This window comes from Pinus tabuliformis, chromosome 6 (genome assembly GCF_031772625.1).
Source record: "Pinus tabuliformis cultivar Carrire ecotype Pingquan chromosome 6, CPIR1, whole genome shotgun sequence".
Taxonomy (NCBI): Eukaryota; Viridiplantae; Streptophyta; class Pinopsida; order Pinales; family Pinaceae; genus Pinus; species Pinus tabuliformis.
Window position 1 is genome coordinate 1,979,279,292 of NC_142292.1, and position 23,174 is coordinate 1,979,302,465.

General features: G+C 39.8%; 1 protein-coding gene across 1 annotated transcript in view; it reads right to left on the bottom strand.

The window, feature by feature from the left end:
• Positions 1-1,161: 1,161 nt before the first annotated feature.
• The window catches only part of LOC149267136 (hsp70 nucleotide exchange factor FES1-like), a 78,544-nt gene continuing 56,531 nt past the window's right edge, over positions 1,162-23,174 (bottom strand). Inside the window, exons 4-7 of the mRNA XM_089398214.1 lie at positions 9,982-10,109; positions 9,611-9,769; positions 9,330-9,518; positions 1,162-1,378 (exon numbers count right to left, since the gene is read on the bottom strand). Of these exons, the coding sequence (XP_089254340.1) occupies positions 1,178-1,378; positions 9,330-9,518; positions 9,611-9,769; positions 9,982-10,109 (677 nt within the window). The 3' untranslated portion in view covers positions 1,162-1,177. The remainder of the gene's footprint in view (positions 1,379-9,329; positions 9,519-9,610; positions 9,770-9,981; positions 10,110-23,174) is intronic.

Here is a 23,174-nt window from a genome sequence, read left to right on the forward strand (position 1 = left end):
CATATTACTGCTAGACCACAACCTAATGGGCTATTATACCTTTGGTATTTGAATCAATCATAAATAGACATTTAAAATACAATAAATATCTGATTCTAGAGCATATTGTGTATGTCATGTGGTGTGTGAAGTTTAATCAATAATTAATCATGATGTTTTGTAAGCTCTAACATGCTGAAGTCACTCGTTGTATCCTATGGACAAAGAGATGTGAGGTTGAAAACAAGCGAAACTTCAAACATCTATCTTTCAGGAGTTTTCAGAAAGATAGTCTCCCAAGAGTTGGAAAGATTATAAATGTCAATCCATAGTGATTAGAAGTTATTGAGCCGAGAGGCTCATTCTACAGCCCAGTATGATGTGTAAGGATGTCTGTCCGTCATCAAATGTTGAAATTTTGCTCATGTCAGCGAAAATAAAAAATAATAAAAAATTAAAAAATGAAAAAAAATTAAAAATTAAATAACTATACAAAACATTTTGCTCATGTCAGCCAAAATAAAAAATTAAAAATCTAAAAATAATAAAATTTAAATAACTATACAAAACATTTAAATAATGTCCACTTATCAAAAACATTGCACTTGAAAAAATTGAATTCCTCTGGGCTCATGTTACATCCGTATTTAAGATAAATTCATACTGATTATAAAATAGAAAAATAAATTATGAGAATCAAATGCAGCGAGACCACGCGTAATGTATACAATTGTCAGCTGATGAAGCATGATCTAAAAAAGTTATGCAAACATCCTATATTAACAAATGCTTTGGCTAATTATGTCAAAGAAAAATTCAACCTCATAAGCTGTTAACAAAAAATTATAGTTATTGCAATGAAAAGGCACAAATATGAAGATCACTTTGTACCGGATTGCATAATAAAATATTAACTACTTTGGGTCATCGACAACATGTTTCGGCAAGTGCCAAAAACATGGTTCCACAGGTGCCGGAAATATTTGTATTGGTACTCTCAGGTTACACATTTGTATCAGTACAATATACTAAATTACACTAACATCTAGCCTAGCTACAAAATTGGCAGTAACATCTAGCCTAGTATACAAGCAAAAACGCCTGAATATTTAGAACCTTGTGATTTTTGGTTCTGAAGATATACTGAATGACGCAAATTGATAAAGGGATCCAATAATATTTCTTCATGGATCCAATACTATTTCTTGCGTAACATGAATTCCACTTCTTGACGCTGTGCTTCTATTTCTCTCAGAAAGTCTCCCTGGTTTTCATCTAGCATCAACACTCTAAGACGAGATCTAAGTCTCTCCAATGCCACTTCCAACTGACCAAAATCTCTCAAGATTTGGGCATTTTTATCACTAACCTGAAGAAGACGATTCAATGCCACCAAAGCCTGCAAAAAGTATATGTCAGTCTAGCTTATGAAGTCCTCAAAGTAAAAGGCTCTTGAATGAAACAAGATATATTACACTCAAGCAAATAGTAGCAAATGACCAAGGTTTACACAATAGTTAGTATCATTATATGCCCAAATAAGCACTGATTAAAGGAATTAAATAGCCAGATTTTGGAAACACGTGCAAATAAAAGAATAATATGGATTCGTTGTTTACCAAAAGAATACGATTGAGGCAGGAAAATATTTTTTAAATGCATACCTCTATCCCCTTACACTTGAAAGACAAAACGAAGAAAACTGCCTATTATCTGCCAATTATACACTTTCCTAATTCACTGTTTTCCCCTACAGAGCTGAAAAATTCCCTTATAGCAGTAATGTTTAACAACTTAGTGTATATTAAACCAAGGACATGAATGTAATGTTTACAACAGCCTAATTTCTTCTAGATGCAGCTATGTTAATCACAGTCCAAGTTGCACTGAAACGGAAAAATTCCCTAAGTGTATATTAAACCAAGGACATGAATGTAATGTTTACACAGCCTAATTTCTTCGAGATGCAGCTATGTTAATCACAGTCTAAGTTGCACTGAAACAGATACGGATATGGACATTGAAATGAATGTAATGTTTACACAGCCTAATTTCTTCGAGATGCAGCTATGTTAATCACAGTCTAAGTTGCACTGAAACAGATACGGATATGGACATTGAAATGAATGTAATGTTTACACAGCCTAATTTCTTCGAGATGCAGCTATGTTAATCACAGTCTAAGTTGCACTGAAACAGATACGGATATGGACATTGAAATGGATACGGCAAATTTTTTAAAAATCTAGAAAAAACTGGATACGATATGGTAAGCAAACAGTATATATATATATATATATATATATATATATATATATATATATATATATATAAAATTTAGAATCTAGATTCTATATTTAAAAATACATAATCATTATCATGAATTCAAACAAATCATCATCATCAATTCAGTATAAACAATGTCATCATCATCAACAATGATTATTATAACATTCAAGTTGACACCTTTGATTAAAATGTCAATACCCACTCACAATTCAACAGAATATGAGATTGTTTTCAGAGTTGCATCATACTTCATGAAATTTTTCTAATAAATTTGACAACACTAATACAGAGGCAACATAGTGAATTTGACATTATAAATAGTATATTGCACAATATCTTCGTCTAGACTCTAAAGGAGTCCTCACATAGAAATATTGTTTAGTATCACCAAATATAATGTAAATTTAATCATTGTAAATAACAACCTCTACACATTATAAATTGCACTGTATTCCAGTAGCTACAACAGGAGATGCTCTGAATTCTGAATTTCATAGAAAGAAGTAAGCTGGATTTATTTATTCACAACCTAAGATCATATTACCAAGAATCAAGATGTCACAGTTTAAGAAATTAAATATTGTGAAGTACGATACTAGTAAATAAATGCTAAGAAATTTAACCTAATGCAAAGAAACTGCTTCCACCAACCAACTTTGTGGGTAACAACTTTCCTTCTTGATTATAGATACCTTATGAGTTTCCATTCCAAATTCCAGGTTTCCATCCAACTTTGTGGGTAACAACTTTCCTTCTTGATTATAAATACCTTATGAGTTTCCATTCCAAATTCCAGGTTTCCATCCTTTAGATCTGGCATTGTTGAAAACTTGTTGGCAAATACCTCTATCATGTCATGAATCCTTTGTCAAGATAAATGTTCACTTTCAGATGAGCTGTAATCAATGGATATAAGGTCTGGAAAGAATTCAGCCGCATTTACATGCTCTGGACAAACAAACCTGGAATACATTCTTGCAATAGAGTGCCTAGAACATTGGTAACCTAGAAGTATCCATATTTTCTAGAAACATATCCAAATTTTCTGGAAACGGATCAAATTTTCTTGAAACTCCTTTGAAACGTTTTCGATCTCAAGCTGGCCGTTTTCAAAAATTTAATGAAACGTGGCAGAAACATTGCCATGTCGTTTCCAAGCCGTTTCGTACGTGTTTCCATATCCGAAATATTGAACGACGTTTCTGCGAGTTGTGGGTAGTGTTTCCAGTAATTTAGATCACAGTTCGTAAAATACTTAGATACCAAAATTTCAGCCTTAAAATATGAACTTCAAAGTTTAACACCCTTACTAGAATTTGTGACTACGTCGCAAGAGCTAACATGATGATTGCAACAAAATCTTGAAAGTTCTATCACAATCAAAATCACATAGAAAACCTAACCATGCAATGTTGTTGATTTATATAGGTTCTGATCTCCTGACTCCTGATTTCCAGACCTTGCTTAGAAGGTTCAAATATCTTGCTTCTATAAAATTTCTATCAGAATAAAAATCATATATAAAACCTAACCCTGTACTATTGTTGATTTATATAGGTTCTGATTTCCTGACTCCCGATTTCCAGACGAGTGCCACACCTACACTGGATTCTTCTGCCAATTCCAATATAATAAAACCTGATCCTACACTATTGTTTATATAGGTTTAATCTTTGTAATAGAATAGATTGTTGCATGTGGGCCTAATGTAGTACAATTCTAACTGTATGGTACAAAAATAAAAATGATAATGATCACTAAAAGGCTCCAACCTTAACTCTTAACTGTGAACAATATGAAAATACAAACCAAAAGTAGTCCACCGTGAAGGTCAATCACACTACAAACATCTTTATGGGCTATCATGATTGTTATTCAATGTTTCTTACTCCTTATCTCCAATTTTTGTTGCATGGAAGTTGTGCACTATTCCTCTGCAAAGACTCCGGAAGAGAGGAGTTGCATACGTCTGATATCTACCTTTCATCACTATATACTTTGCAAGAAAAAGAGGGGCCAGCCTTTACCACAAACATTTGGCTCGTTTTGAGACAACATGGCCCCGAAATTTATCTATTTCTAAACTTTTCAATCCTCTAGTCATGGTCCATTACTTACCCACAATCGATTATCGTTTCAAGTTCAACATAATTTTACAAGTCTTAAGAACATATATATTTGAACCTTCGTGTCCTGAAATAGTTTAAGTTGTGTTGAGATCAAATGCTTGCAGCTTTCTGACAAGTTGGGCTTTTTGAATTTGTGACTTTTAGTGTGCTTGAGTTACACTTGGGGTCCAAATTGTTGCCTTACACCATGATTCCTATTCGAGGAGACAGTAAGATAGCAATGGATACCAGTGTTGCACATATCACAATAATATCGGAATTATCACGATAGTATTGCCAAAAGGCCTCTTGCCGATATTATCACAGGTATTTATCACAATAAATTTCCTGAAATGGAATTATCGAGATAATTTCCGTAATTATCACAAGATGACAGAAATTATCGCCCTGTTGTACGTAATTTGGTTTAAAGCACCCGCATCCGGTTCTTTTTGGTCATTTGGATTTTTCTCTTGCTGAGATTGAGCTCTGAGAGGACAAGCGACCTTGTGACTATTTTTCAACAAGCAAAGAAGGGGAATTCGATAGCTTTATTTGTCATTAGCTGAGTATTTGTTGAGTGGACATCTACTCCAATATACCATTTCCATATTTCTAGTTATATAAAAAAATCCCTTCATTTTCTTTGTTTTTCAAGATCTAGTATAGGGTATGCAATGTTCATTAGATATACCTCATTTTTCTCTCTTTGAATGGATGATTTAATACTTATGTAGCTAGGGTATTTTAATTGGAGCATTTTTCATGTTTTTTCAATTTTGTGGATTTGTATTCTACTTCAGAATTTCTAATTCCAAGTTCCCCTCCTCTTTTTGTCCCATCAGTGTACAAATTGAATCAGTGTTCTAGACTCTAGAATCTATAGATTTCAAGAATCAGAATGCCAAAGTCATTGGATCCAATGTGGAAGTATGGTCTACCCTATGAGGGTCATAATAAAATGAGGTTGAATTGCAGGTTATGTGGTATGGAAATGTTTGGTGGAATCAGCCGTTTGAAATACCACCTTGCCAAAATACCAAGGAATGAAGTGGAGCGTTTCCCAGGATCCGGCTCAAAAATTATCCATATTGCAAACCAATCCATTTTTCAAATGCATAAGAAGAGAGATCAAAAGGAAGAAGCAAGGCTTGATCTTGCAAATAGATCAATAAACTTCTCAGGAGTGGGGGAAAGCCATCCTCGAGCTCACACTCTGCAATGCCTGGCCCCTCAATGTCCTCACCTTTCATTGTGCCAAGATTTGTGCCTAGGGAGAAACCTTCTATTCATTCAATGGCGAAATTGAAGGAGAAGGAAGAGGCTGACAAAATTGTGGCAGAATGTTTTCTTTGCAGTGACATACCATTCAACATTACCAAGAACAAACCATTCTACCATTCCATGTTTGAAGTTGTTGCCATTGTTGGTCCAGGCTACAAGGGCCCTTATAATGACTTGAGAGGGCATCTCGGGGAAAAGGCAAATTGAACAAGGAGATTCACTGAGTTGAAGGAATCATGGGAGATCACGAGATTCATCATTATGTCAGATAGTTGGACAGATGGGAAGGGCATGTCCATTCTAAATTTCTTGGTTAATTGTCCCATGGGGGACAATGTTCTTCAAATCTATTGATGCATCTGCATATGTTAAAGATGCATGGTTATTATGTTAGTTATTGGATAACTTCATTCAAGAGATAAGTTGATCTGAACTTAAACAGGAACGCAACAACTTATAGATATAATCATAAACACAAAGATGCAGCAGAAAAACACTTCATTTCATTAATAGAAAAATATTGAAGTATGCTTACAAACAGAATGGAAATAAGATAGCTCGAGCGGTGGTAGCTTATCTCTGAGAAGAGATGTCGCAGCTACATGCCTCTAAATTGTGTTACAATGAGGCTCAAGGGCCTATTTATTATTGGAAAACATGAGAAAACCCTGAACAACCAAAACCCTAACCCCAGGGGATGTAACACCAAGAGTTTGTGGGCCCCGTTGGGTTTAGTTGGGTAACCAACTCCCGGGGTAGTAACTTGGTCATATTATCTCCGTTTGGCACGTATGATACCTTGTTGGAAAGGTCTCACTGAGTACTATAGGTTTTGGCCACAGATCCCAAAAAAAATGTCATTTAGGGGGTCAAAACAGCTCTAGAAGTTAAGGACCCAAAAAATTACTAAAAATAGTAAATGCTGAAATGAACAAGGAAACAAAGGAAACTGACTGGGGGGGTCTAGGTGAAATAGGCAAAAGGCCACCAATATCCACTTGGATCATAAGTCCGCAGTGCATTTTGCAAGTCATTATAGACAATGCTGCTAACTATGTTGCTATTGGAAAGTTGCTCATGGAGAGGTATCAAAGCTTATATTTGACTCCTTGTGTCACCCATTGCATTGATTTGATGCTAGAGGGCATGGAAAAAATTCCTTGGATCAAGGAAATTGTTGAGTTGGCTAGGAGTGTTAAAAAATATATTTATAATCATACATTTGTTCTAAAGTTCACAAGGAGCAAGGAGTTGGTCCACCCTATTATCACACATTTTGCAACTAGCTTCATTTGTCTTCAATCTCTTCGCAATTTGTTGTTGGAATTGCAGAGGACATTTCTCTCAGATGAGTGGAATGCTTGTGTCTATAGCACTAGATTGGACGGGCAAGCCATAGCCCAACTTGTGAGACACAACCAGAGTTTTTTGATGGGAGTGGAGTTGTGTGCTATCAGTGAACCTTTAGTAAAATTTCTCCATTCAATTAATGGTGAGAAGTCCACAATGGGCTACTTGTATGAGGCCATGGATAGGGCCAAGGAAGCTATCCATCGATAATATAAGGACAAGGGAGAAGAGGGGTTCACTAGACAAGATGAGATATGGGGTGTGATTGATGAGCAATGGAACAACACTCTGCATCATCTGATTCATGCACCAAGGCTCTACCTCAACCCTACATTCTCTTATGCATGTGGATTAAGGTTTGATGTAGAGGTTATGGATGGATTTTTACCAATGTATTCAAAGGATGATGTTGACTTCCGCTAAACACAATGAAATTTCCAAACTTTAGGTATATAAGTTGAGTTTTGGGACATTTGGGTATGATATGGCTATCCAAGACAAGACTGCTAGGATGCTAGGTAAGCTACAAGTAAAATTTATTTCATTTTTCTCTTTCAAATTTCGTGTGTTTCCTTTCTATGACTATCTATGATTCTATTTGAAATTTCTTAAATTTGTTACTTAATGGAAAATTGAAATATAAGACATTGTCTTTCCTTGGAAATTTGAATCCTTTCCATTTATTTGTTGTAGACGTTTGGTGGGAAAACTATGGTAGAAGAGTCCCATAGCTGCAAAAGTTTGCCATTCGAGTGCTAAGTCAAACTTGCAGCTCTTCAAGGTGAGCACAATTGGAGTGTCTTTGGAAAGATACACTCCAAGAAGCACAACAAGTTAGAAACTTAGAAATTTTCAAATTTAAATTTTTTGTTTTTTTATAAGTTCATTGATTTAATTTATGGATTCCTCTAATGATTAATCACAAAATGCCCCTCATGCAGGTTAAATGTCCACCACCTCAATGGCATGGTATATGTCTACTACAATCTTAGGTTATGGGTCAAGAAAATAAACAAAGTACCTAATACAGATGCCATTTCAATGGAGGAACTTGACAACATGAGTCCGTGGAGGGTGGATACTGAGAAGCCTGTCATGGAGGCACCTGAGTGGTTGGAGCAAGAGGATGAGGAGGATGATGCTCCAATTGTAGGAGATACAAATTTAGAGTAGGGGGAAGATATTGAATTTCATAGTGTGCTAGAGCTACAACCACTGCTACCACAACCACCTCCGCAGAGACTACCAACTAGGGGAAGAGGTGGAAGACATCCCAATTCATCTTCCACATATTCCCTAAGAGTTTCACCTTCTGCTTCAAGCTTAGGTCCCAGGCTCAACAGGTCCACCTACTGATTCTAGAGGAAGAATGACACTGGTGACCTTTGCCCATAAAAGCGGTAGAGGGAATCGTTAAAACTTGATATTTTAGTGCATCATGATTAGCTTTGTAGGCTTGTAGTATCTAGATGCCTCATGATGATCATCCCATGAGATACACTTTTTTGTTTAGATGCAATTTTCTTTGATCTTATTAAGACTTGTGACTCAGGAGAATCGGGACAGATATCATATTTTAGTATCGATGTTTGATGTACCATTTGACACCACCTACATTTATATAGTATTTTTATCTTCATATTTATGTGAATGTGTTTGTTTGATGTTGATGTTGCTTTATAGGTTTAAAAATTTGAAAAAAAATGAGTATTCTTTTTTAAGATTCGCGATAATTCCAAGATATTGCCGATAATTAAAATTTTGGACCCCTGGTGATAAATCGCCAATAACGATAAATGTAACATTGATGGATACACCTATATGCTTTTTCTCAATCTTGAGAGGAAAAATCTCCATAAGGTGATACTGAATCACCTTTGTTTTATCACCTCTGTGACATATGCAGTGTGCTTCTAAGAGTTACAATAATAAGTGAATTGTTGCCTTTCAATAAAGAGTCATATTTGAGTCGATAAGTGGATGCACCAAATGTTGCCATAATATATATGCTCTTTCTCAATCTTGAAAGGACTTCTCTCCATATGGTGATATGGAATCACCTTTGATTTTTAGCAGTGCAACACATTTTAATGTACTCTATAACCAAAAAATTCAAAAAACTTGGTGTATACATCTCAACACAACAACAACAATACTAAAGCTAACATGCAGCATAAGGCTAAATTTAAACTAATGAAGCATACTTTCATGAGAAATCTGCCTTGATGCAGATCTGCCCTGAGTTTAGCAACACATAGTTTATATCACATAATTTCAACCCAGAAAATCTGAAATGTGAGGGGGGGGGTAGGGAACAACCTTCTCTTGTATATCTAAATCAGGCACTGCAGTGAGATCCACTACTGATTTAAGGTATTCTTTGCTAGCTTCAAAAATACTCGTAGCTCCACTAGCTTCTAATTCGAACTGTTGCTCTGCTAAGTCGGCCACCAAAAAGACAGACTTCCTCTGCAGCCGAATGTCACTGCTATCATTGGCCATGATATCCTATCAACCAAGGAAACCAAATGAGCTCAATCTTGTGTGTGCCCTTCAATCTAAATATTTGGAAGGAAATCAAATTCTTATTAGCATATTACCTGAAGCATATGAGCTCCCCCTTCAAAGTAAAACACAGCTTGCCCATCAGGATTGTTTCTAATTATCGCTGAAACTGCATAAAGGGCCTTAACTGACTCTTCAGAACAGCTTGATTTCACCATCCCCATTAATTTTGGTAAGACATTGAGTTCAATTATCTGCAATGCATTTGAATTTAGCGATAGATTAAGATATAAAAAATAGATATTATATACAATACAAAGATGTCATACTGAAATAGTGCACTCTTTCCCAGACTTCTGCATGAAAAAATACAAAAGAGCCAAAGGTCCAAACTTTAAAGTAAAAATTGCTGTGCATAAGGCAGATTCTTAGCAGTTTTGAAAATGAAGAGAAATTAAAAGATTACCTGCTTTTGGACAACAGGATTGTTATTACTTGCTTGTCCAAGAACCCATGCAGCAATTGTGCGCAGTTCTTTCTCTTCTCCATTAAGTTCTTTGACAAGTGCAGTGAGTCCTCCAAGTTTATTCAAATCTGCATCGACCAGAAACAGTGTTTAGGTAAGCAGGATACAAATGCCTAGAATCTACCAGTAAAATGTCACATCAATAGTATACTAAATCACAGACTCAACTAGAAATCAAAACTTTACAACTCTATCCAAAAATGTCAAAAAGCAACCTATAGGCAAGGAAACCCAAAATGTTGAAGCATATAAATAAGAGCACTTCTAGAATCTCCAATCCAAGACCATCCAGACATAGAAGAAAAATTTTAAGCACAAGAAATCCCAGAGCTTTAAATGGCAGGCCATATATAAAATAAATTTGAAAAGGGAAAATGAATTAATGGGAAGTTGCAGCTCACAGAAACGGCTAACAATCTCATGGCATAACCATGCAAAAATGTGTGACAACAAGTGCCCGAATCTCTCAGGACCACTGCAAAAAAGAATGTGTACAAGTAATTAGCCATATCCTATTTATAATAAATCTTACAGTCCGTATCTCTCAGGACCACTGCAAAAAAGAATGTGCACAAGTAATTAGCCATATCCTATTTATAATAAATCTTACTGTCAACAATAATAAAATCACATAAGACTTGCTGAATGGTGATTGCATCGAAATGCACATTCTACAGCCCAGGTGAGGGAGGAGTGTAACATAAAAGTGTAATGCTAATGCCAGCATGTCATCCTAAAAATTAAAAAAAATGAACTAAACTGATAAACTATTAAACAGCGAGGACCTGAGAATTGCACCCCCAAGTATACGTGTTGGTGATCTCAATCTCCTCCCCTCTGAATAGGAAGTGAAGGTCTGAGGTTTTCTTCACCCTATTGAAGATCATAACCTTGGTTTTAGCCAAGTTGACCATCAACTATCGATGATCACAAAACAGAGCTAAGGCATCCAGCTGCCTCTGTAATCCTTCTGGGGATGAGGAGAGAAGGACCACGTCGTCAACAAAGAGTAGAATAGATATCAAAACTTGGTGAAGAAAGCAACCATCAGTGACCTGGATATGCTCGTGTAGAAATGCCTCCAAATCATCAATATAGCTCCCAAACAGGGTAGGGGACAGTGGACAACCCTATTTAACCCCAATAGTGCTTTGGATGAAATCAGACATCCCATGAGCCGCGTGAAGACAACCAAGAACAGACTCATACAGGCACATAATAGTGGTCAATAGGGTTGTAGAGATGCCAATATCTCTGAGTCTCTGGAGCAAGGCCTCCCTCGGAACAAAGTCAAAAGCTTTTCAAAAATCTACGAAACAACAGTAGACTTTCGAAGAGCGGTGCCATGCCTCCTCAATCACGGCGCGAAGGGTGAAGATGTGGTCAGTGGTCTGATGAGCCGGTCGAAAACCTGCCTGTCCCCTAGCTCTGAGTTGCCTCTACTCAAGGTCACTGGAGAGCTTCCTATGTAGAACAGTAACATACAACTTCGAGAACGTGTGGCCCACCATGATCGTTCTGTAGTTATTGGGATTTGAGTTGGAACCTGATTTGTGGATCGAATGGATGATGTGGTGTGACCATGTCGGTGGAAAACCTTCATGGACTACATGATTGAAAAGATCATCCAAGTAGTTAACCAAAGCACAGAAACCATGCTTAAAGAACTATGCTTGGTGACCTTCCTCATCGGTTGCTTTGTTGTTGTTCATCACCCAAATGGCCTCTCTAATATCTATGTCTAAGAATAGGTAACAGGAAGAGGGTGGGGATGTAACATGAATTTGGGCCTGCCCAGGAATATCTAGATTTGCATTAATAATTTACCTCCTAGCATAAGCTAGGTTGATGGAGATATAGGACAACCCTTCTTATCTAGCTTGAGGGGCCTCGACAACTCTTTGGTGGTTAACACAGTGACCTTCCAATCGTCAGAGCCAAAGTCTCTACAACACCGGAGGCATTGGGAATAGAAGCCTAACAGAAAGTATTGTTAATTAGGCCCTAGCATGCTTCCTGTTAGCCTCCTTCCCACAACCTACCTTGGAGCCTAGCTTCAAAATAGTTAAAGGAAGGTTACACGTAGACTAGGAATTTAACTAAAATTTACCAAGATCATTGCGTCTCACATAGGTATTAGGATTTGCATATCATATAGGTTAGTCAATCATTTAAGCAACAGGTGTCCATCTGGTCATTTGGTTCCAATTCATAAGAAGCAAGAATTTGTGACTCCATTAAGGCACTGGTCTCATAATAGAAAATCTAATTTAATCAATAATCTTGCTTAATTTCAACCAAGTGGCTAGGCCACTCATCCGTGTCTCCCAAGTAAGTTGATCCTCAACTTGCTTTCCTCCACTTCATTCCTGTGGAAATTTCTAAGTCTGACACATCAGAAATCCCTACTGCATTATCTAGTTTATTATCTCCTACTTGTTCTTTCCATTAACAAGTTATTTATAAATATAAATACCGAAATAAACACAATGCAGCCTTCACACAAGGGACACCATTATTTTTGGACAATCGTCCCCGGAAAAACCCAATGCGAGAAAACCGGTGCAACAGATATGAGGGTTTTATTATTATGTAGTTTCTGAATACAACTAGGGTGCCAGAAATGGCTCACCCTTCAAAGATTTTCCTTGGCAGAAGTACCTCTCCTCGGAGACAAATATTCTAGTTGATCAACAACCAGATGATTGATCCCACAGCAACTTAGAGAATTCCTTAGCTGGATAGCGAAAGCTGCTCCAAGCTTCCTTCCAGAACTGCGTCACCCTCTACGGCTTTGCGTCTGCCTCTCAACTCCCAGTCTGCCCCACGAAAATTCCTCAGTGTTGCGTCTTCAGCCCAGCATCAGCTCTGCAACTCTCTGTGTTGCCTGCTTCAGCCTTTGATGCCTCTGCGTCAGCCTCTTGGCCCTCTACATCACCTATGTTGGCCTCCTCAGCGTCTGTGTCAGTCCTAGCTGCCTCTGCATCAGCCTTTCAAAGCTCTGCGCTATCTCTCTGGCACTTTCTCTACCTCTCTGATATGTATTCTCGACCTTCAGCCGAACTGCCCCTCGCTACAACAAATCACTAACTCGATTTCTCAGTAAACCCTGCCCCAGGAAGTCGAATTCTTGATCAACTTGGTGTGTCTCCAACTTACCCTCAAGCCTCCTCTTATACTTTTCCTATTGACGATTCAACGGTCGAGATTAAGTCCCTAATCAACTACTAAGATTAGATTTGGCTTGATCCTCATCATTTATAACTTTCTCACCCATTTTATATTAATACACATTATTATTTTTATTTTCCTAAGTTTAGACGTAAGGTCTCATTAAAATTATTAATTATTTTAATATCTCTCCGTCTGGGTGGAATTTCCCCAAACGATTTCTGGGTCTTGGAGATCTCATGTGCCTTAGCCTCTCCACCAATTTTCATGGCTAGAGCACATCCGATGCTACCAAAAGTCAACACTCCCTCTTAGCGAGAAGTGTGCTCTAGTAATGCTTCACCATAGAAACATCACATTGATCTTCCGCATCAGTACCTGCGCTGATGCTCAGCCTGCTGCCTCACATCACTGCACTGCTACTCCCTGTACTGCTGCCCATTACACTGCCATGGCCACTACTACATATGTACTATAGCTCCCTCTCAACATGATGACCATGTTGCCCCTAGCACTGCCACTGCTAACTATTGCACTGCAACTCAGTTACCAAGAAGTAGGTAACTGACTTCCCCCAAATACTGACATCCTAGTCAGTCTGGAAGCCTCGTGATGCTGAATCTAACTCTGTTGCTATCTTGTGCTCCCTCTGCTACTACTGTGTTGTTGCATATATCTCTGTGCCTCTCGCACTGCTGCAACCTCCACTACGCTACCTCAGATTTCTGCACTCAAGCACTGCCTTGCTGCTCCACTACACTTTGCTCCACCCGACACCTGTCATCATGCTACTGTCGTTAAGGGCTCCCATAGCCGAATGTGATCCAAGAGTTTGGGTACCTCAAGGATCCTGCCCCTAGTATGTAGTCCTCCTGACTACAACTCGATGTCTCCCCACCTCTTCTCTAGAGGTGCATGAGCACTCATGGCACAATTGTCATCAATCTCGACCTCTTTCTCCGCCTTAGCTGGAGCTTCCTTTGAATCGGAAGCCTCTCCCTTGTTTTTCTTCCTAGGACACTGGGATGCATAATGTCCCAGCTCCCCACAATGGAAGCACTTAACCTTGGAGATGTCCTTCTTCTTCCTCTTCCCTTGCTGTCCCGCAGATGCTAGAGCTGCATCCTCCTCCTCCTCTTTCTTGATTCGAACTCCCTTGCCACTACTCCCCGCCTTGGTCATCCTCCTAATCTCTTCCTGGCGAAGAGCTGCCCACATCTCCTCCCAACTTGGAAGAGTAGCCCTGCCCAAAATACTTTGGACAAATGTCTCCCACTCCTCGGAGACTGCATTCAAGGCAGTCTTGACCATAAATTCTGGATCCGGTGTAGACCCCACGGAAGTAAGCTGGTTGTGAATCTCCTGCAACCTAAGAAGGAATGGATCTATCTACTCTCCCTTCTGCATCTGATATGACCGCAGTTGATTCTCCAACAGCATCTTCTGCTGCACAGAAGAGCCCTGGTATAAGGTGGTAAGGGTGTCCCACATATCCTTTGTTGTGTTCTTCTCAGCAATATGTGGTATGACATGATCTTTGACCCCATCTAGGATCATGCACTTCGCCCTTGCCATTGCATCCTCATACTTCTTGTTCTCAGCTGGTTCAACTGGGATAGTCGCGGTTTTCAAGGCATAGTCCTTGATGCAATGTCGATCTAGGACTACCAGGATCCTGGCCTTCCAAATGACAAAGTTCGAAGCCCCGTCCAACCTGTCATGATCCCTTAGTTTGTTCACTGCATTTCAGCTCCTCTTCTGGACTCCCTCTGAGTCTCGACTTCCCTCCTGGAAATCTCCCTCTAAGTCATGATTTCCCTTCTGGAAATCCTCTGGCCAACTATCGAATCGCTCCTCTCCAATCCTCCTTGAAAATGCAACTCGAATCTGGATTCCTTGGCTAGAAAGCCATCGAGGTAGTGACTCCCTCTATCTTGGTCCCACCTCCTTAGACACTATTCTACTTCGACAGAAACAGCGTCCCACCAGCTCCTCAAATCACAATCTGCCCAGAGCTCCCCAAGCCCGGCAACCGAAGAAACTGAGCCTTTCAGGCTCTACACAATCTCGGCAAAGATTGAATATGCTCCTCCTGGCCACAGCGTTGATCCTTCCTGGTTGAGAAAGATGACCGGGCACTGCATAGGTCTGATTTGCCCCTCTCTGCATCTGTGCTAACCTGTTCCTGGCTCGAAATGTTGACGCAAGCTCTATGTCACTTCCTCTCTTGCTGCTTCTGCTCTGGAACAACGCTATCTCTTGGGACAGCTGCTTCTGCTGCAAATTCTTCAGATTTTTGCTGGTGTCTTTAGTCCTCCTGTGATCTGCAACGCTCTAATACCATGTGGAAATTTCTAAGACTAACACATCAGAAATAACTACTGCATTATCTGGTTTATTATCTCCTACTTGTTCTTTCCATTAACAAGTTATTTATAAATATAAATACCGAAAAAAACACAAATGCAGCCTTCACACATATATAGATCAGCAACTGAAATAACTGAGACAATCACACAAGGGACACCGTTATTTTTGGACAATCGTCCTCGGAAAAACACAACGCGAGAAAACCGGTGCAGCAGTATGAGGGTTTTATAATTATGCAGTTTTTCAATACAACTAGGGTTCCAGAAATGGCTCACCCTTCAGAGATTTTCCTTGGCAAAAGCACCTCTCCTCGGAGACAGATATTCTGGCTAATCAGTGACCGGATGATTGATCCCACAGCAACTTAGACAGTTCCTTAGCTAGACAGCGAAAGTTGCTCCAAGCTTCCTTTCAGAACTGTGTCACCCTCTACGGCTCTGCTTCTGCCTCTCAGCGCCTAGTTTGCCCCATGAAAATTCCTCAACATTGCCTCTTCAGCCCAACGTCAGCTCTGCAACTCTCTGCACTGCCTGCGTCAGCCTCTTGGCCCTCTGCGTCACCTGCGCTGGCCTCCTCAGCCTCTGCGTCAGTCCTTGCTACCTCCGCGTCAGCCTTCCAAGGCTCTGCATTGTCTATCCAACACTTTCTTTGCCTCTCTGATATGTATTCTCGGCCTTCTACTGAATTGCCCCTCGCTGCAACAGATCACTAACTCGATTTCTCAGCAAACCCTGCCCCAGAAAATCAAATTCTTGATCAATTTGGTGTGTCTCCAACTGACCCTCAAGCCTCTTCTTATACTTTTCCTGTTGACGATTCAACAACCGAGATTAAGTCCCTAATCAACGGCTAAGATTAGATTTGGCTTGATCCTCATCATTTAGAACTTTCTCACCCATTTTATATTAATACACATTAATATTTTAGTTTTCCTAAGTTTAGACTTAGGGTTTCATTAAAAACATTAATTATTTTAATATCTCTCCATCCGAGTGGAATTTCCCCAAACGATTTTTGGGTCTTGGAGATCTCATGTGCCTTAGCCTCTCCACCAATTTTCATGGCTAGAGCACCTCTGATTCTACCAAAAATCAACAATTCCATAGCGACTACCCCCCATATCTTGTTGTAAGGAGACAACTAGAATGGAGTGGGTGGGGATCAGAGTGACAAGCCCCGGCTTGAGTGTTGTCACGGTGCCTATACAATCCATGCGACAACATAACCTAAATGAAACTAATTTATCATGATAATATCATATGATGTTAATTCTAATGAGAAAAATAAACATGCAATGCATCCTGCCTTAACATGCATGCTACATCACCGAAACACTAAGTATAATCATAGACTCAATGCAACCAACATATCCTCCAATGAATATGAAAACAATTTCCCTTTTGCTTATTCATGCAACAGATCCATAGGCAAGGGCTATGTTGTGGGGGAGTGCCCTCCCCCCCGATCCCGCTCCCAATCTGCGCTCCGGGCGGGACTGGGTCGGGAGCGCGCTCCCTAAAAAAATTTTCGCTCCCGATTTTGGGAGCATTTTGCCTTTTTTGCAATTTTTTTTTTCTAGTAATGTTTGAAAGGCAATTTTTTTTGAAAGAAACAAATAATTTTTGAGTGGGGCAGCTTAATGATCAAGTCTAGGCCCTAGTATTGATATGCTATTCATGGTAATGTTAAATTCTTAAAGTAAAAGTGACATTCTCCTTAATATTCATTTTCATCCTTTTACTTAAATTTTTAACATTACCATGAAATGACTCAAGATGTTTGAGAGTGGTTCCGGCCTCATTGGATTTCATATGGAGAAAGTAGAATTTTAGATTTCATTCAAAATCCAGCAGACTTGTCAGGTTTTCAGGATTTCAGGATTGGGGGATTGCAATGTTTCCATTGACTTTTGTCATGTATTAGGGTATGGAACTCATATTTAATCAAGAACACCAATCCCTCTATGTACCTTGATGTTAGTGACATTGTTTGTCGAACTCCTCTATCATGACCCTCCTAAAAATGTACGCATCACTCAAACAAAATCTTGACTTGACATGCTATGCTTGTTCTATCTTATGTTAATGCTTAGAGGGTGATATTAATGACAAAGATCCCTACAGATACAGAGATAATGACAAAGATACCTCTGGATATTAATGCTTAGAGGGTGATATTAATGACAAAGATCCTGATTTTCCAACAAGACTAAAAAATTAGACATTTCTCATGGCGGCAAGAGGCCCAAGCATAAGAAATAGATAATAGATTTACTTCTCTTTTCTAGTTTCTAGTAGCTTTTATAACTATTGACTCTTTCATATTTATTATGATATTTTTTTAAACAATATATAACAATTTAAGTTTGAAGTTGGCAATTATAACTCATTAGTAATCAATTATGAATATGATGCTTCATGAAAGTTGAAATTTGTTTCATTTCATTTCATTTTATAACATTTCATTTCATGTTAGATATTATTTGTTGTAATGGTTACACTTAGCTTACAAGTACAACTTTGGTGATCAATGATGATAAATGTTATATATTGAATTTTGAAAGCTTGAAACTTTAAGATTGATGAATCATGAGACTCAATATGTTGTATGTTACTATGTTACTAACTTGTGGACGTGGTTGATGAAGATTATAACTTCTAGATGATTGTTGTTGTATGGTTCAATCTATGTTTTTTTATGTTTTTTATATCTAATTCATTATTCTACATGTTTTTGTTGACATATATGTATCAAAATATATAAAATATATATATTATATAAAAAACACTCCGGGATTCGCTTTCAAACCGGGAGCTTCTGAAAATGTCGCTCCCATTCCCGTTTTCGCTCCCACTCCCAAGTAACATTGGGCAAGGGCAAGAATGACATCATGGAAGGTCACAAGGGCGAGAGGCGGGAAAATGAAATAACCAATCATGGGGTATCATGGGGTAAGGGAGAGCAAAGGGATGTAATCTATTACATAGGATCCTTTTTACCCAACCAAAAGATAGAGATATCAACAATCAAGCTCATAAACTTCTGATGGATGGAAACCTCAGGCATATCATCACCATCATGGTCCTTATCAATAATATTATGCTTCATGGCCACTGTAAGGTCATGATTGGGAGGAAAGGGAGACTGATGACAAGAGATAAGTTGCTCATGATGACCATATTCACAATCCTGAAGGTATGAGAGGAAAGGAGAGGTACATTTGGTGGATAAATCCTCCTCAACATCATGCCTAGGAGAGGGAAAGAGATCATCAATAGTTGTGACAATGTGAGAATAGCCAGGGTGAGGGTTCGTTGATAATGTGGCTATGCTATCGGGATCCTAGAGAAGGCAGGGGAAAACAAGGCCTTTGTCAATGTCATGATCAATATCATATATGGGGCCCTCTATTTCCAATAAACCTTCTTCATACGTGGGAAAACAATGATCCTCCCTTTCGATGGTGTGAGTAGTCCTATCATTATGAGTAATGTCTTGGAGAAAAGGAGAGTCAATTTCAACTTCATTTTTCGTGTCAGTATCATAAATAGGGTCACTGTCAAAATGATGGCTTCCCATATCCCATCTTCCCTCATTAATGCACAAGAAATTAGAAGTATCATCCTCATAGGAAACTACGATATTCATATCTTCAAACCCTCTTTCTTGAATGAAGGTCCCCATTTCATCGTGTTTACCTTCATGGAATTCAATAGGGTTTTCACTTATGTCATGGACATTTTCATTCCTTAAATTTACATCTAAAGGCCCTCTACGGTCTTATGGCTATCAAGACCTTCTTTAGATGGATCCCATTCTTCCATATATTCCTCATTTTCATGATCATTTTCCGCATCTGAATTTTCTTCAAGCTCACCGTGATCATCCAACTGATTACATTTCATGGGACTTTGCGACTGATTATAATATTTTTCATTGATAAGGTCAGTCAAAATACTAAGAGCACAGGTCTAGCAAGCAAAGTCAAAGAGACGACTAGGATCCTTCTCATAGGCACACATTACTAGGTATAGTTGTTTTTGTGTTGTCCTATGAAACCTGAGCATGAATTCTTTATCCATGTTTTCTAGTAAATCTTCACAAAGCTCAACATATTGGTCCCCAACCTTTTGTAATTTTTGAAGGTCTTGATCATTAAGCTTATTGAAAGGAGACCAAAGAACATTCACTCTTTCGGGACTAGCCATTTTTCATGATTTTTCATATAATGCCAAAATGGAGTTGCCAGGGTGAATTATAATGCCTTCACAAATGCTTGCTTCACGCTACAAGAATTGACTTTGAAGCTCAATGATGAACTAGGGCTTTGTTCCTCAAGAATGATATATCGATATTGTCGTATGAGGAGCATGACAAACATCTTGTGTCCTCAGCAACAACACCAAAAATGTTACTGCTCAAACTAGCAGAGGTCCTAGGAGGGGATCCTATAGAGCAACTACTAGGTCGAGGGAAACAATGGAACGATAGCCCACTGTCACCTCAGATAAGGCTCCCTACAATTTCCGGACTTTCACCGATGGGAGTCCCGGTAAGGAGTCACGAGAATATATATAATCAATGATAAGATAAGGAGGTGATTCCTAAGCCTATTTGCAAGAGAGACTCAATTAAAGCCCCTAGTCTCAAAAGGCCTTATGGATGCTTGGATTCTAAGTGATATTTATGGAATTGGAGTCAACAAGTTGCGGGACCACATTGCACCCGACACTTGGCAATTGATCCAGGGCCCAGAGGAGGTTTTGTCTTTCCCGGGAAGACATGGGAGGGCATGTTTCATCTTCTAGCCCTCACTGATGGAGCATCGACATGATATTTGTTGGAATTTCTAAGTTTAACCTGTTAGAAATTCTTCCCGTACTATCTGGTTTATTTCTTCCTACTTGTTTAATTACTTAACAAGTTATTTACCATGTAAATATTGAAAATAAACACAAGTAGAGTATCAACATCTACAGATCATCGACTGAAAGAAAACAAGTACACAAGTGACACTGTTATTTTTGGACCAATGTCCCCAGAAAAACCCAATGCGGGAAAACCAGTGCAGCTATTCAGAGGGTTATATTATTATGCAGTTTATCAGAGTACATCTGGGTGCCTAAACCGGCTCACCTGACAGAGAAAAATATACAGCAGCAATACCTCTATATTCGGAAACAAGTATTCAGAAAACTTGTCCTACAAAACCCTCTCTGGCACACTCGAAGCACAGCTCTGGCCCTTCTGGCCACTGCGTCAGCCCTCTGCTGACCTGCATCAGCCCCGAGACCCTCTGCATCAACCCTCTGAGGCACTGCGCAGTCTCTGGAGGCTTTTGTGTCACTCCCTCTACCCTCTGCGTGGATGACGCAGTCTCTCTCAGCTTTGTGCTGCCTCTGCTAGGCTCTGCGTAGCCTAGACTGGCTGTTGCTTTGGCTATCTCCGCTTCTGCGCTGGTCTCTCAGTATCATCTCTGCCTCTCTACCTTGTACTCACTCTTGATCACTGATTCAACTTTGCTTAGCAAACCCGCTCTAGAAAAATGAATGACTAATCACTCTGGTGTGTTCTCCAACTGACTATCAAGCCTCTTCTTATACTTTTCTCGTCAGTCCATCCACGGCCGATATTAAATCTCTAATCAACGGCTAAGATTAAATTTGGCTTGATCCATGACTTTTGGAACCTTCTAACCCAGTTTTATATTAATACCCATTAATATTTTATTTTTCCTAAGTTTAGACTTAGGAACTCCATTAAAAATATTAATTGTTTTAATATCTCCCAAACCAGTTAGAATCTGCCCAAACAATTTCTATGTCTTGGAGATCTCATGTGCTTTAGCCTCTCCACCAATTTTCATGGCTAGATCACATCCGATGCTACACCAAATCAACACTCCCTCTTAGCGAGGAATGTGCTCTAGTAATACTCCATATTGAGCTTTAACCTGATCATCTGGCACCGGTCCCTGTGCTGATGCTAGGCCTCCCCGCCCAACATTCTCTGCACTGTTGCATCCTATACTGCTGCCCATGGCCTTGCCACTGCCACTGCTGCATCCATACAGCAGCTCCCTTTGCATCTGTGTTGTTGTTGGTCCATCCTCCCAGCACTGCATCTGCATTGCATCCCCTCTCATCATGCTGCATCGTGCTACTACACTGCAACTCAATTACTGAGAAGTAAGTAACTGATCCACCCAACTCTGACATCCCTGTCAAGCTAGAAACACTCCCGATGTTGAAGCTCCCTTTGTCGCTAACTAGTGCTCCCTCTACTGACCTCTACGTTGCTGCAATAACTCCCTGCATCTCGCATCATCTGTGCCATCCTGCACTGGTGCAACACTTCCGTGCCTCTCGCACTGTTGCAGCGTGCTAGCTTCGCATTGTCCTAGGACTCCTGCACTATAGCACTCTCTGCCGCTTCATCCGCATGCGTCTCTACCGACATCCGCCAATCCTGCTACTCCTCTTCAGGGCTCCCGTAGCAAGGTATAATCCAAGAGGTTGGGTACCTCAAGGATCCTGCCCCTCATCGCCTGTAGTCCTCCTAACTACAGCTCGATGTCTCCCCACTTCTTCTCAAGTGGCACATGAGCACTCATGGCACAATCATCCTCCTCCTCGACTTCTTTCTCCGCCTTTGCAGGCGCTGCCTTCGAGTCCAAAGCCTCTCCCTTGCTCTTCTTCCTAGGACACTGGTTCGCAAAATGACCCAGTTCCCCACAATGGAAGCACTTGACCTTGGAGAGGTCCTTCTTCTTCCTCTTCTCCTGCTTTCCCGCAAATGCTAGAGCTACATCCTCTTCTTCCTCCTTCTTGATTCTGACCCCTTTGTCGCTACTCCCCGCCTTGGTCAGTCGTCTGATCTCTTCTTGACGAAGAGCCGCCCACAGTTCTTCCCAATCTGGAAGACTCGTCCTGCCCAGTATGCTCTAGACAAATACCTCCCAATCCTCGGAAACTGCGTTCAGTGCGGTCCTCACCATCAATTCCTCATCCGACGTGGCCCCTATGGAAGTTAGCTGGTCACAGATCTCCTTCAAGCAACCGAGGAAGACATCTATCTGCTCTCCCTTCTGCATCTTGTATGCCCTTAGCTGATTCTCCAGGAGCATCTTCCTCTGCACGGAAGTATACTGGTACAATGTCTTCAAGGCATCTCACATCTCCTTTGTCATTTCCTTCTCGGCAATATGTGGTACCACATGATCCTTGACCCCATGAAGGATGATGCACTTCGCCTTCGCCATTGCCTCCTCATACCTTTCATTAGCTACCAGGTCAACTGGGACAGCTATTACTCTCGTGACGAAGCCCTTGAGGCAATCTCTGTCTAGAATGGACAAGATCCTGGCATTCCAGACCACAAAGTTGGTCGCTCCGTCCAACCTATCATGATCTCTCAGCCCAGGCCCCATTCATAGCCATCTCGTTGCTCTTCTTTTGACTCCTTCGAGTCTCTCTACTTCCCTCCTAGATGTCCTTTGTTCAATTCTTGCTGAGCCTCTCAACTTCCCATCTGGAAGTTCTCGATTCAACTCCCTCTGAGTCTCAATTTCCCTTCTGGAAATCCCTCTGCCA